This window comes from Aspergillus pseudotamarii, assembly GCF_009193445.1.
Source record: "Aspergillus pseudotamarii strain CBS 117625 unplaced genomic scaffold BDV38scaffold_30, whole genome shotgun sequence".
In the NCBI taxonomy this organism is placed as follows: Eukaryota; Fungi; Ascomycota; class Eurotiomycetes; order Eurotiales; family Aspergillaceae; genus Aspergillus; species Aspergillus pseudotamarii.
The window spans coordinates 265,864-279,655 of record NW_022475044.1 but is presented as its reverse complement, the minus strand read 5'-3'; the positions used below and the strand labels follow the sequence as shown (position 1 = coordinate 279,655).

The window sequence follows — 13,792 nt, the reverse complement described above, 5'->3', positions numbered from 1 at the left end:
TTTAATATGGTAACGGTAGAATTAGTTAGTACTTTTATGTATGTAGGTGTTGCAGAGGCAGTATGAATACTGCTGATAGCCATGTACAATTTCCATCACAAGTACTCCTAATAATAATGAGAATAATAATTAAAATTATGGCACTAGTAAATTATAATAATCTTGAGCCATGACTACAATTATTGGTATTATTATTATTATTATTATTATTATTATTTTATAAAGATAGAATTCTCAAATAAGAAAACAGAAGGGTAGAGAAAAGAAAATATGAAATAAAGGACAAGGGAAAAAGAAAAGGCTCTGTCAGACACATGCAGCTAGGCAAAGTTCTGTTAACATTGCCCACACCATCAGACCAGACCGGGAATGGTGAGGGAGAGCGGATGTGTGTGGGCATGGGTGTGTGTCCCCAGGCGGATTAAGTGTGTGCCTGTATGGCTGTGACAGATCGGGTTGGGCACGATCATTGATCGCTTGCTTTCTATTTTTGCTTTAGCCCTGTCGCAATCAATGTTACCTTTCTTTTCTCTCTTTTCCTTTCTGGGACTATGATGGAGGTTAGTGGGCACTTAGTGCCATTGTTGTCTGGGAGGGAAAAAATAAATAATCATAATAATGATGATGGTAATGAGCGGGAAAAAAAAAAGAGGATTAGAAAGAACGGACATGACTGCAACCAAAAATCCCAAATCTAAAATTCCCCATTGGTATCTAGAAAGTCGCATAACCCACTCCAACCTCTTTAGGTTTGGAAACTTTGGCTTGGATGGTCTGGAATAATGAAGATTGGCGCCGGGAGGAATAGGCACAGTACAGTAGTCAAATGTAGTTTAGTTTGGTTTGGTTTAGTTCATCGGGGGGAAGTCGGCGGCTATGTGGGTTATTATTCTCTTAAGCCTTTCAGTCATAGTGCCCCTTCTTCAAAACAAGAAAAAAGTTTAGTGGAAGTTAAGGAAGCTAACGTCGTGTTCCAGGTTTGGGATCTCGTCGAGGCCAATTTCAGGTACCACACAGGTCAGCTTGTTTCACTCACACGAGCAAGTCCAGGATACCCACCAGCCATCCGAGAACGAGGATCATCGGCATCGTGACTTGAGACGGATCAGGAGCATCAGCCATCAATCCATGATCTCCCTTCCACTGACAAACCAATCTAAAATTGATAGCTTCGTGCTGTACCCTACCTCCACTTAGTGCATATGGAACCAGTAATTCAGTATCAGTGGGATCGTCTACTGTACTTAGTACTACGTAGGTAGATTGGTCTGAGGTAGTAGTATGCTTGCATTGTATGTACATACATCCAGAGGCATATCAAACATTGCAAACCGTCCATATATTGTGACCAAGAGACCATGGCGGTGTTGGTAATTAAGATGATGATAAAAATAATCATTCTGGGCTGCTGCGCAGCAAATATGGCCCGACTTACAATTTTTCTTTTCTAGTTGCCTGTTCATTTTGCCTTTTTCCCTCTTTTACTTTCTGGGTAAATCAATGTTCTTTTTCTTGTCCTAAGCCCGGAGTTGGTAGTAGCAAACTTAACGCAATAATACGCGCGACTCGATCTGGTTACACTTCGGTATGGAAACAACCGATCTGACTTGCTCCCGTCAGCCTTGTTCCCACTTTTCCAAACGCCACACGCCATTCCAATCCACCCCTCCCGAGCCATCCATCAATTAGAACCCACTCGTGAGGGGCACACCGAGCAGCTACCTAATGATGATGCTACTATGTTAGGGTTCCGAGGAGAAGAAAAGCAACACGAGACACTGTCAATAATCCAGAACTACGAATTGTAACTTCCTAATTCATTCCCCGTCCCTCCCTCTTCGGTCCCGTCCAAATAAACTCGAAACAGCCTAACGGCGTTCGGCCGGATGATTCCCCCTTACTTACCTAGATGAGGATGTCACTTACTGCTGAGCCTGAGAGATACTTGTGTAACCCTAAGCCGTAAAGGGGCAAGCGGCTGATCGATCATTACCCTCTTCTGTTTTTGTTGCGTATCAGCAACCAATCTTTGCACCGTGCATTTCAAACCCAACCCAAGATTAAGTAAAAAAAAAAGAAATGAGGTCAGAAAAATAATGTAGAAAGTCCAAAAGAAAGGAGAGAGGGAAAATATGGATATGGATATGAATAAAGAAAGAAATTGCGATAACTTACCGTTGCAATTAGCGATCGAGTCACCCTGTCATCGTTTGGTTGGGGTTTCCGGGTGCCCCAGAGACATCCTCGGAGCCGTAGCCACAACGCTATCTACTTAATTTGAGTTGTCCGTCGGGGCTCGCTTGAATCTCCAGATTCCCTCGAACTACCAGCCTCTGAAGCGTCAGGATTTCATGCCCCTCCCCCAACACACATGTACTTCCGTGCAATCAGCCTGTGCACCCACCTGGCTTAGTGACTCTTGGCATTTTTGGAAAGCGACACTTCGAGGCCCTGCCTTTTTATTTTTTTTTCTTTCTTTTTTTTTTCCCTCTTCTTTCAAATTTACCTTCCAAATGAGACATGAAGCCCAAAGTAATAAAAGAAGTAATAAGGCAGTCTCGGCCACATTGCAACAGAGGCATTTTTTTTCTGAGCTAAGATAAGCTCCCCCATCCATTTCCCAAAACATAGACAAGCATGGGATTGGTCTCGTGCATCGTACCCATGTGAAAATTAAAACTGAATCTAGCAGCGGGTGCGCATAAGATCTCCATCTTGGAATTGCTGGGGTCTCCATCATGGCCTGTAGGTATCCGGACGTGCGTGCATGCCGCTGTTGATAATGTCAAAAGTAGTATCAGGGGAAATGATGCCTCAATCACGAGGTTAAGCAGTCGACAGATATGTGCATGTATGTATGCATGGGCGGACTTACTGTGGACAATATACTTTTTACTTTTGGTATCCTGCACTTTGCTCTGTGCACTTATTCTGCAGTCTATGCTAAGCCCTGAATAGATGCTACCTAGGTACCTAGTATGAGAGGGGGTGCGCTTGTTGCTGTTACGCTTGTGGGCAATGGGGAGCTCCCTCAGCTGTCGTCGATAGTAAGCAACTCTCGTTCGTATAGCGTACCGTTCTTTGGTAGGTTTGGAACATCGGAAAATGCCCTTCCAGAACAGGGCTAGTGGGAAGGTCGTCGTCATCAAAAAAAAAAAATCAAATATCTCCCCTTTTCAGTTCACAACTGCTGCGCCGCTTCATCGCTTGAAAAATCAACCGGCCACTCCTCCAGGAGGCCATGTGTACTCCGTATGGCATGCTCACCACCTTAGCTGCCTTTTAGCGTCGGGTCAGTGGAGCATTTGGGCTGGACGCAAGCAACGGTGTCAGGCTTCCTCGGCCTACGATTGGCACAAGCCTTTGTGATCGATGCAGGGTGCTAAAGACCGCCCATCTTCCGCCTCCATAGTTCCGTATTCACCCCGGTCGCTTGCCGTTCACCGGCCACCTCTAATTATTCATCCTTTTTTTAATGATTTTTCTTTCTCCTCCCTGAGAGAGTATCTTGAAATGCCGCAGCTGATGGAATTTTTTTTTTTTCTGTTTTTTGGTTTTGGTTCACATGACTAGCGATAGTCCTTCTTTGTTGGATTGGAAATTGAAAACCCACTCACATATCGAACGTAGTTCCAGAACAATCTCAGACCCGTCTGGTTTGAAAAATCACATTGCAGCACTTGTGCAGACTTCAGCACGCAGGCAATTTGAGAAAGATAGCCGCGGTCTCGAGATAGTTTACCACAATAAAAAAGAGGGGCAAGTGGGCAAAGCTTTGGGAAACTATAGAGGCGCGGAGCCGACCTAAGGTACGGACAACTGGGGCTTTCAATTACCAGGACATACTCCGTACGGAAACAACCGCCTTGATCAGTATCGGTAGTGAGTTGTGATCCCATGGGGTACCGATCAACGCACATGGGGTTTTTTTTATTTATTTATTTATTTATTTGGCTGACCATGGCTTCGAAGTTTGCTCCGTACAGGGATTGTTTCGGGAGGCCGTGCTCGGAAACAACCATGCGTGTCGATTAGGGTTGTGGGAATTGCTAACAGGTTGAAGGTCACTAGGGAAAACATGCTTAACCGCTCCTGGCCGGCAGACTACGTTAGATCGTCGAGTGGATATGTTAGCTACCAACAGTGGGTGATACATCCTTTTCCCTCCTCCTCGATATCCAGCGCTTTACCTATGCCACTAGATCTCAAGAGACTGAGTCAACAAATGTGACGAGTTTACTAGCTCGCACTTTTGTTTGCTCTCCTGCTGTCAAGAGTCGTCACATACATAGTATGACTATTGCCTAACGAGTGGATGAGACTCGTCGCCAGCTGAAACCGATAACGAGCAGATTTATAATAACCGCTTTTAAGAAATAGTAATTAAAAAAAATAAATGAGCCCCCAGATGAAAAGGAAAAGCGGAGCAGCATCACAAAAAAAAAAAAGCTAAGAAGAGCGAACCACGGGGGGCTGTCTTTCCGACTCCGACCCCTGGGCGGATCAAACAAATCTCACAGGCATTGCTTGATATCGTCGGATCGACTGGGGCTGTGAGTTGATCCGCCGTGATACCCGTAGGTCGCTAAGCCTTCTGTATAAAGGACGGAGGAACGCTCCGTATACTCTATCAAGTTGGACTAAATCTTAAAGATAGGCGTTATAGTTATATCATTATCACTACTGTCAATTCTCCCTTTTCCTCCTTTCTATATGCAAGACATGTACAACCCAAGTTCTACCAAAAATATAACTCACAAAGCTAAAACGGCGCCAGTGTATGGAGTCCGAACAGAAATTTTTTTTTTTTTTAAATACAAAAAAAAAAAAAAAAAAAAAAAAAAAAAAAAAAAAAAAAAAAAAAAAAAAAAAAAAAAGGAAAAAAGAGAGAAAAGAAAAGAAAACCGGTAACTGTTCGAAAACTTAAAACACCAACACATACTACATGCCTAAAGACTAAACCCATAGAAGATTAACTTCCTTTCATCCAGTCGAAATTTAATATTACCACTAATTAATTTCATCCCCTCCCTTTCTACATTTGCCCTTTTAATCTCTTGGCTAGTATACTTCGGGAGATGATCAGCAACCGGGGGGTGTCATGCACATCAGATTTTGCGTTTTCCAAACGGATAATATTAATAACATGTTATCCCTGGTCAAAGAATAACGATCAACAATATTGCAAGAGGACAAAGGGGCCAGATAGGTCCCACGTTCCATACTTGACAGGTTTGTCTCAATGTACTCTAAAGGACTACCAGACAATATGATAGTGTTCAGTACGTATGTGCTACAGTGCTTACAGTACGACAAACCGCAATACCAATCTCGGTCTCAGCTCTGATACTCCTCATAATGATGTGAGTAATATAGACGTCATGCGATCCTAACCCATCACAGCCTCCTGGATGGACCATCTCGAATAATATTAAGAGTCATACTAGAACCAAAGATCACCAGCTAAGCCCAATCTTATCCCTATCAGGCATGCCTCCGTACGAAGTGTCACTGGGAAAAAACTTAGCCAGACGTCGTGACTCTTTCATCAACCTCCCTTACGATCCAGCCCCGCAGTCTCCGTCTCCATAACATCATGGTCCACTCTTTCTCCTCGGACATAATTGAGAGGGTAGGGGGTCAAATCGACGAGACTGGCCCATGATCGCCCAATGCCAACCCTGTAGAAAACAAAAAACCAAAAAAAAAATGATAATCATTTTTTTAACCGTTGGGTATTAGCTACAGGGTGGGGCGAAACCACCTCGAGCTGATACTGATACTACTCTACTCTGAGTCAGGTCCCCAACGGGCCCTGTCAAAGTGGGAAACGCTCCGCAAGGCTCACTCCTTGACCAGCCAAAGTGCTTAGACCAGAAACGAAATCTTGATCGTCTTGGCCATTCCTTGGCACGCCGTCCAGTCCCTGGCAGCTCTAACACCCCCCCCGGGACGACTCACTAGCTTCGCCTTGTTACCTTGGCTCAACAGGTGATCCATGTTTCCCCAACGTTCGGATCGATGACAAAGAGAAAAGTCGAGACAAAAGGGAACAAAAAAGCTAAACAACTATACGGAAACCCTATCTGAATTTTGTCATTCTTTAACCATGGGTCCCTGATTTGAAATAGTTCTCCCCATGGCACGACACGGCCCCAGTATCGGATATCCAAGCCGTAAGAAGCACCCGAGGGAGTTCTCCGTGGTAGATCTCCGAGAGTTACTACTACCTGGCCTTAGTCATCTCGCGTACCTTAACTCCGACAGCACTAGTCTCCCATCCCATCCATATACTCTTTCATTCTGATAAAAGGCAACTGTCTGTAAAGGCTTCGGTCTCGCCAGGCCGATTATGGCCGGCCTACTGCGCGATAAAACTGGTCTGTGTGATGATCCCCACTAGGGAGGAGGTGAGTGGTGAGAAGCTGGAGCATAGCGGAACTCCACCTCACCTCTGCCTCTCTTTGTCTCTTGTCTCATTCTCCCGTTGTTTTCATATTTTGAACCACTCATTCGCACGTTCCGGCTCGGTCCTATCCATCCGTACTTTAGCCCCCTTGTGCTCAGTACTATTGTCAAGCATATTACTGGAGTACATCTCGTAGTTATACAACCTTATCGCCGACCCATGCCGGGACGTCCCAACAAGGCCATTCCAGGATCCGCGTTCGTCCAGTCATTTTATACTACTGCATGGCCATTGACAGGCAGAAACAGACCATCAACTGAAACAAAAGTAAGGCTGGCAGACAGCATCTCACCACTACTAACAGTTTAGGGAGGGGTTACCATCGCTATTGCTATTACTATTACTACTATAATGAGGCCTATTATTATGATTATGACCATGACTATACTTTTTCTCCGCACGCAGATCCATGATAGTAAAAAAAAAAGAAAACCCCATTCAGTCTGCAAATGGAACGCCGACGCAAAAGAGCCGCTTACCCAAATAAGGTTGGTGGCAGGTTGACCTCAAAAAAAAGAAAAGAAAAGAGAAAGAAAAGGAAAAAAAAAAAAAAGCTGTGGCCGAAGCTCGGGAAGCCCGGTCGAAACAACACCTCCAACTTCGAACTAGTATGTCAGTGGAGAGGTACCGTGCCTTAGTACTCCGTAGCCTAAGTGTACACATAATCCACAATCCACAATAATTTCCAGTGCTGACCTGCTCGTTAGTAATCCAGCCTACACAGAATTACCCAACTAGTTCAACAAGTAGTGTACCCTCAAATATTAACAGGATCGTTTTATGGTTCCCTAAGCCCAACTAAACCCATTGTGTCGCGCCGGCTGTAGTACACGGAAATGACCGAACTTCTACCGCCACTAAGCAAACGTTATTTTTTTTTGGTGAGAGGTAACTAGGTAGAGGTTCGATTACCCGAGATTTGGTTTGAGAATAGTGACTGTACCGCGTACCCATACTCAGGTATTCAATTAGTATTTGCAGTGATATCGAATGATTGCCTATGTTGTTGGATGGTATGGTATGGACAGTAATAGGTTAGGTAGCTAAAGGTAGGGATGCTACCCTGTCCGGATCGATTAATTCCGTAGCTAATGGTTGAGGTGATACAAACCACCACCACCAACCAACTATCAAGATAAAATCAATCAATCAAAATTAATATCCATATTATAATCATGATTGTTAAAGGGGCCAGTTAGATTCCCACCTTTGGAAGAACATGTGATCTGAGCCCTGGGCTCAACTCATTGAAACCATGATAAACCAAACCACAGGAAGTATAGTACGTACCTTACTTCCTACTTACTACGGAATACTTACTATTCTTAACATACCTGAACCCAAAGAAAGACCAACCGGTATTCTCCGGCCCCACCACCCGGAGGGAGTCAACCGACGGAGAGAATTTCGAGGTTCCATGGGTTGATTATATGTACTTAATTTTACTTCCTACAAAATTATATGTGCTCTGCGGAAGAGCGGCTAGCTAGCTTTGCAGCTTACGAGATATCCGTAAAGTCTTGGACTACTATGAAACTAAATCAACTAAATCAACTAAGTTAGCCAACTAACTAAGTACTACCCTAGAAAAAATGTAATAGATTATTTTTAGGTGATGGCATGAGGTAGGTAGGATAAAATCAAAGTCGGGTACGAGTACTCCGTCTTTGCACTAAGCAACCAACCAACTAGGAGGAGGAAAAGGGGAAATAAAATAAAATGAAATAGAAAAATAAATTGTAGGGAGTACGAAAGATGCACAAGTTGCAGACGTGTAGGAGGTGGGCCGGGTACTCCCCTCCCCTCCCCTCCCCTCCGCGTCGTACATACACTTTTACATGCTCAGAGCACCGTCGGTCCTAATCTAACTGACTCGTAGAGAGAGTGGGCTGGCATACGGAGTACCCTGTCGTTAATAGCTCATCGCAGGCTATAACATTATTGTTCCAATCCATACCGGATAGTTTCTATTCGGCTAGTCGGGAATTGCTAGATACCGTATATCTTTCTTTCTTTTTTCCTTTCATTTTTTTTTTTTTAAAAAAAAAAAAAATTCTGCTCGGGGCCCCGTACTAGGTTGTCCGGGATTGGGGACTTGGGGTAAAAAAAAATAAAAAAAAAGGCGCACAGGAAACCCCGACGTCTAGACAGAAAGGGAATAGGGGAATAATTCGTAGGTACGCGAAATCAGCAAATTATAACCGACCAGGTCCAATTAAAGACCATGTTCATGTTTCATCCTTGGGGTCCCTTCGCACTGACGCCAAAAGTGAACTAGCAGCGGGTGATTAGCGGAGCGAAAAGAGGGACATCCCGAGGCCCTTGGAAATTTACCGTCCATTTTTACCAGACACCGAAAGACGGATTGGATTGACTTTCAACGTGAAGACATACAGAGTATGGAGTATATACAGAAGGGGGAGAGAGCGGGAAGTGTGTTCCGACGTGCGAAGCAAACCAATTCATAGAATTGATACAGAATCTTCACAAGAGACTGAAAGAAAAGTAAAATAAAATAAATAGTAAAAAGCAAAAATGGTTGCAGAAAAGTAAGTTAAGGCAACGCATCATAAAGTTTAGTAAATATTCACCGACAGGTTTACTCAGTAACGGAATGTGAGCTATGTCAAACTTTTCTTTTCTTTTCTTTTCTTCTTACCCCGTTATTAATTAGATGCAGAAACGGTTGAAGAATAATTCAACAACAATACCTTTACTTCCTAGACACACCACTACTACTACCTACCAGAATGATGGACATGCATGGGAGGCATGTATGTACATCCGTACGAATAAGATACCCTGACGGGCAATGTGTCATCGCAGGCCATGACTCGATGTCCCGTACATTTGTCCAGTATTTCCTTGTCTCGAATTCGTGAGGTAGTATCGTTGTTAGCACATCACTACCTATCCTGGAGCAAACATCCAACGGATTCGGATTAATCAGAAATATACTATGACTAGTAAGTAGTTGCCCACTCCTCCATGCCGATAATCCGAAAGGATTGTCGACCACCAGGCAACACATCCAACAACCACTCCCCGACGTGATTGGGGAACTCATCACCACCGTCTTTCGTCATCCCGATGCTAGTGGTCTTGGAAATGCAACGATCCTCGGACCCTCGGGATTTAACTTAGCTATGGATGTTTGTTTGGCCACCATGAACCAAGTGGCTTTGGGATTAAGAAGTTGTCCCGTACACCGTCTAATGAACCAGCCTATTCTGATTTTCATTTCGTGGAGCAGAGAGGAAATGACCTGAGATGAAGTTCCAGCGCCTAAGAACGCCATTGTCACACCCTCCCGCATTGGAGTCGAAACGTATGTTTTTCTTTTTCTTCATTTGATCACGATGTCCCTTCCCTTTATGCCAGGTGGCAGATTGGATAATAATAGAAAATAAACAAATATATCTATCATTCCCTGTTGTATCTAGTAATGATAAGTAATAAATAAAAAGAAAGTAAAAAGAAAATCCAACGGTTGACGGATGGAAAGGATTCCAGGGGACCCATGCTTTCCCGTCGATTCCTTGTAGACGTGCGTGCGATAAAACATGTTTATCCGCTGCGGGAGAGTTGCGTTAGAACGTGCCTATAGCATCTCTGGAGTTGAACTAAAAAGGAAGCTAAACACGGGCGATGCGACGTCCGACGCTGATCGAAATATAGGGCTTACATCTGGGCTTGTGAGAGCTGTGGTTTCTTTCCGAATGCATTGGCGTTCAATCCTCCGACCAGAAAAGCAAAGCAAAGAAAAGAATTGAAAGATAAACAAACAAGTGGCTACAGGTAACAACTTCAAGTGACTGACTGGCTGTTCTGCAGAAGCACCCAACTCCGGCCCCAAGGGGATACACAGCGTCCTGCTAGAGCTTACCTCCCTTCTTCATCTTCGTGTCCTCAGCCAGTCACCGAGCGGCTTCCGGTAGTACAATATCACTCTAGCAGTAGTCAGGAGACTTGCAAAATTTCTGGCCTCCCTTGCTCATTGGATCTCTCCATGTTTGCTGGGGACGATGTATACAATGATGCAATAAATAACCCGCAACATATAGCCAAAACGTCATGGTCACATTTGATTGATCGCTTCGCTTTCCACATGAACACTGAACCACATCATGATCAACAATTCATCTGCACGCTAAATTCATATTGTAATCGTCGACAACCCATTATACATCCAAGAAATGAGCACATGACTTCATATGTGTACACTACGGTGCAGATCCGAACAATCGGATTGCTGAGCGTAGATGAAACTGAAAGGGAAAAGAGAAGAAAAGAAAAGCAAAGAAAAAGAAAAGCAAAGAAAAAGAAAGAAAGAAGGAAAGAAAGAAAGAAAGGAAAATATTAGAAGGTGGCAAAAGACAGAAAGAGAGCCAACTTTATAATCAATGTTGTCAGTTATCCTGCTGAGTTCACAGACTCCGCCAGCTTATGCTGCTCTGCCGGCTTATCCTCGACTCCTCCAGGAGAATCGTCGTCATCTTCCTCGTCGTCGCTTGAGAAGTCGTCGACTGCACGACCACGCCGCTTATCTTCCTCTCGCCTCCGACGTCGCTCCTGTACATACTCACGGTAGCGGGCATCTATGGGCGGTTAGTTTGGAAATCTACAGACCCGGGAACGTTTAGGTCAAGCATACCTCGTATCTCTTGCGTCCTAACTGCATACGCTTGGATCTCCTCCTTGCTCAGCACCCGCAAGACTATCACGTAGTCCGACCGTTCCTCGAAGCGCTCACGGCCAGCTTCCAGGGCCGCGGGATTGACCAGTCGACGATCAATCTTGGTCCATCGCGCTCCGGGAGGAATGCCTTTCTTGTGCGCGTCCTTCAGAGGCGCTACTCCTTCTCGTACAGGGTTAGGTTCCTCTGGAAATTTGTCTGTAGGTGTCTTTAAGATTCCTTTTGGCGGGGTCTCGCTGTCTTTCGAAACTGTAGATTCTGCCCTTTTGTCTTCCTGACACTCTGCCTGGATCATCTCCTTCGTGGTAGAGCTATCCCGTGGGCGTGGGCGTGAGTGAGATCGGCGCCGTCGAGGGCGTTCGCTGCCGCTTGCAGAATCATCAGATCTGCTAGCTTTCGGGCGAGCTGACGCCTCGCGTCTGTGTCTCCTCAGCTCCTCGTCAGAAGTGTACGCATCAGAATCACTGTCCACTTGGCGTCTAGACGGCCCCTGTGGTCGACTATGACGATCTCGCGTATCCTGATCATAAGAGCGATGACGCTCAGCTCGTTGAGATTCATAGTCATCATAGACACCTCCTAGGACAGCCGTCCCTAGCCCAGTAGTAGTGCCTTGGGAAGCAGGCTCATTAGCGATAGAGCTCCTTGACGCGCCATTATCATAAGGATGCCGACTACTTCGACTGCTGTCGTGCCGCCGATGCCGATGTCGGCGGCGGTGAGAATCTTCGTAATCACTTCTGTATGATGAATACCCTTCATCCGCTTCTTGGTGTAGATGAACCGGGTTCCGCCGCCCCGTCCGCCGGTGCGCGCTGGCGACGTCAATATCGCTATCAGCAGAGCCCTGCATCGGACGCCGTACCCTCGAGTCCCACTCAAGTCTGTCGAAACCTCTTGTAGATGGTGGAGGTTTTGGCGATCGGGGTCCGCCTCTTGGTACTAACTGAGGATCATCAATCCCGGTCAAACTTAGGGGCCTTTCCCTCCAATATGTGCCCCGATCGTGTCGAAGCCGCGCAGCCGAGTCTTTCTCGAACTGCTCACGAGGATTAGTATAGGAATAAGCATCATAATCGTCAATGTCCTCCCCCTTGCGAAGACCTCCCGTAGGCGGATATCGCGAGCGTCTACTGGGGCCGTGCTCCCTGTAACCACTGTGAACTATCGGTGACATAATCGCCCTATCGTTCGGGTCCAGCCTTCCTGTATCACTGGCATAATCGATATGAGAGACCGAAAGAGGGTGGCGCCGGTGGCGTCGAGGCGAAGAGGAATGCACCGGATGATGGTCGTGGCTAGCAAGAGGGCTAGGAGAACGGCGGTAGTTAGATGTTATGATAGGAGGGGCTCTGGGGCCATGAAGCCGACCAGGAGCCAAATGGGTGTCTGCCGCGGAGGTAGTATTACTCCGTTGTCTTGGACGAACTTCATACTCGGTTCGCAATTTGGTTGAATGGCCCGCATCTCGATAGGTTTTGGAAGAAATCCGCTGGGCTTCTAATCCTCCTTCCCGAAAATATCGGGGGTCGTACGCTGTCACCACATAAGGCCCGCTGGACGGATAGCCCGAGTATGCGGATCGACTAGCGGAGGGGGGTTCGTAAGAGGAGCTGAGCTGCACCGTTCCGGTGGAGGCTCGCATGGGATCAATCATACGTGAGCCGCTTGGAGACATGGGCCGATGGTGTGTAGCAGGGCTTATTCCAATCCCTCACAGACAATGGGGTGAGTTACAAACCGCGATCGTGGTAATGCGGAGGTGGGCAACGTTTGATCAAAGAAGACAAAGCACTGAGATAAGCTTTGTCAATGAGACTTCGAAGATTAAGAGGACAGACAAATCAGAGGTAGACGAGACAAAGAATTTACATAAAATGGAAAGAACGGGGAAGAAATCTGCAGTTTGAATAAAATCGAATCCTTTGGGCACCAGGCCAGGAAAGTCGAAGAACTAAAGAAAGTTAAGGCTGAGGGGCAAAAAAAGAAAAGGAGCTAGTTTCGGATGCCTGATCCTGCAGGCCACAAGTGAGACAGCACGAGCGGCAAGACAGCGATATTTATAGAAAGCAGAAGATTGATAGTGGACCACTGAGGTTTTGTTGAGGAGAAGCAAGGAGCAAGATAATAAATCATGAATCACAACGGGGAGATTAACAACCAGAATGGTAAGAGATAATAGTAATAATACCTTTGGGAGTCTTGAGTGGGCTGTGACGAAAGAGGGTCCTCGAAGAAGCGCACTAACAACGGTCAGAACCAACCCATCTAATGATGGCATGGATCACCATAAAAGTGGAACACCAACCGGCTTATCTAATTCGTATAGTCCGGTTGCCTCCTGGAAGAGCTGATCATTCGCCCCATTAGGGCTCCCTTAATAGAAATGGTCTGATTCGCTCAATTTTTGAAGTGAGAAGTGAAGTAGTTACTGATATTTGTCGACAAGTTCCCGCTGTTCCGTAGTGAGGTGGGATCTACTCTGTACTAAGTTGTAGTTGTGGTGGTGATAATAAAGTACTAGGAAACCATGGGTGTCAGTGACATCTCCCGTTCCCTTTCCCTTGGGTGCATTTTGCATCAGTTTGCACCACCCATGGTCACGCCCCCGGGCCGGATGAGTGTCT

At 45.7% G+C, this 13,792-nt stretch overlaps 4 protein-coding genes across 4 annotated transcripts; 1 reads left to right on the top strand and 3 right to left on the bottom strand.

Annotated features, from left to right (window-relative positions):
• The first annotated feature begins 2,980 nt into the window (after positions 1-2,980).
• On the top strand, positions 2,981-3,469 carry BDV38DRAFT_100041 (uncharacterized protein). The gene has a single exon (XM_032050826.1). The coding sequence runs from the start codon at positions 3,106-3,108 to the stop codon at positions 3,367-3,369; it is 264 nt and encodes an 87-aa protein (XP_031913116.1). The 5' UTR covers positions 2,981-3,105; the 3' UTR covers positions 3,370-3,469.
• Positions 3,470-9,128: 5,659 nt separating this feature from the next.
• Positions 9,129-10,117, bottom strand: BDV38DRAFT_248018 (uncharacterized protein). Its single transcript, XM_032054706.1, has one exon. It carries the CDS (start codon positions 9,534-9,536, stop codon positions 9,183-9,185), a length of 354 nt encoding a protein of 117 aa, XP_031913115.1. The 5' UTR covers positions 9,537-10,117; the 3' UTR covers positions 9,129-9,182.
• A 445-nt stretch (positions 10,118-10,562) lies between these two features.
• On the bottom strand, positions 10,563-13,394 carry BDV38DRAFT_99886 (uncharacterized protein). Its single transcript, XM_032064252.1, has 4 exons — positions 13,357-13,394; positions 13,038-13,119; positions 11,124-12,959; positions 10,563-11,067 (listed from the first exon to the last, which is right to left on the bottom strand). The coding sequence occupies exons 3-4, from the start codon at positions 12,841-12,843 to the stop codon at positions 10,883-10,885; spliced, it is 1,905 nt and encodes a 634-aa protein (XP_031913114.1). The 5' UTR covers positions 12,844-12,959; positions 13,038-13,119; positions 13,357-13,394; the 3' UTR covers positions 10,563-10,882.
• Positions 12,982-13,571, bottom strand: BDV38DRAFT_99927 (uncharacterized protein). The gene has a single exon (XM_032064253.1). The coding sequence runs from the start codon at positions 13,444-13,446 to the stop codon at positions 13,120-13,122; it is 327 nt and encodes a 108-aa protein (XP_031913113.1). The 5' UTR covers positions 13,447-13,571; the 3' UTR covers positions 12,982-13,119.
• Positions 13,572-13,792: the final 221 nt, after the last annotated feature.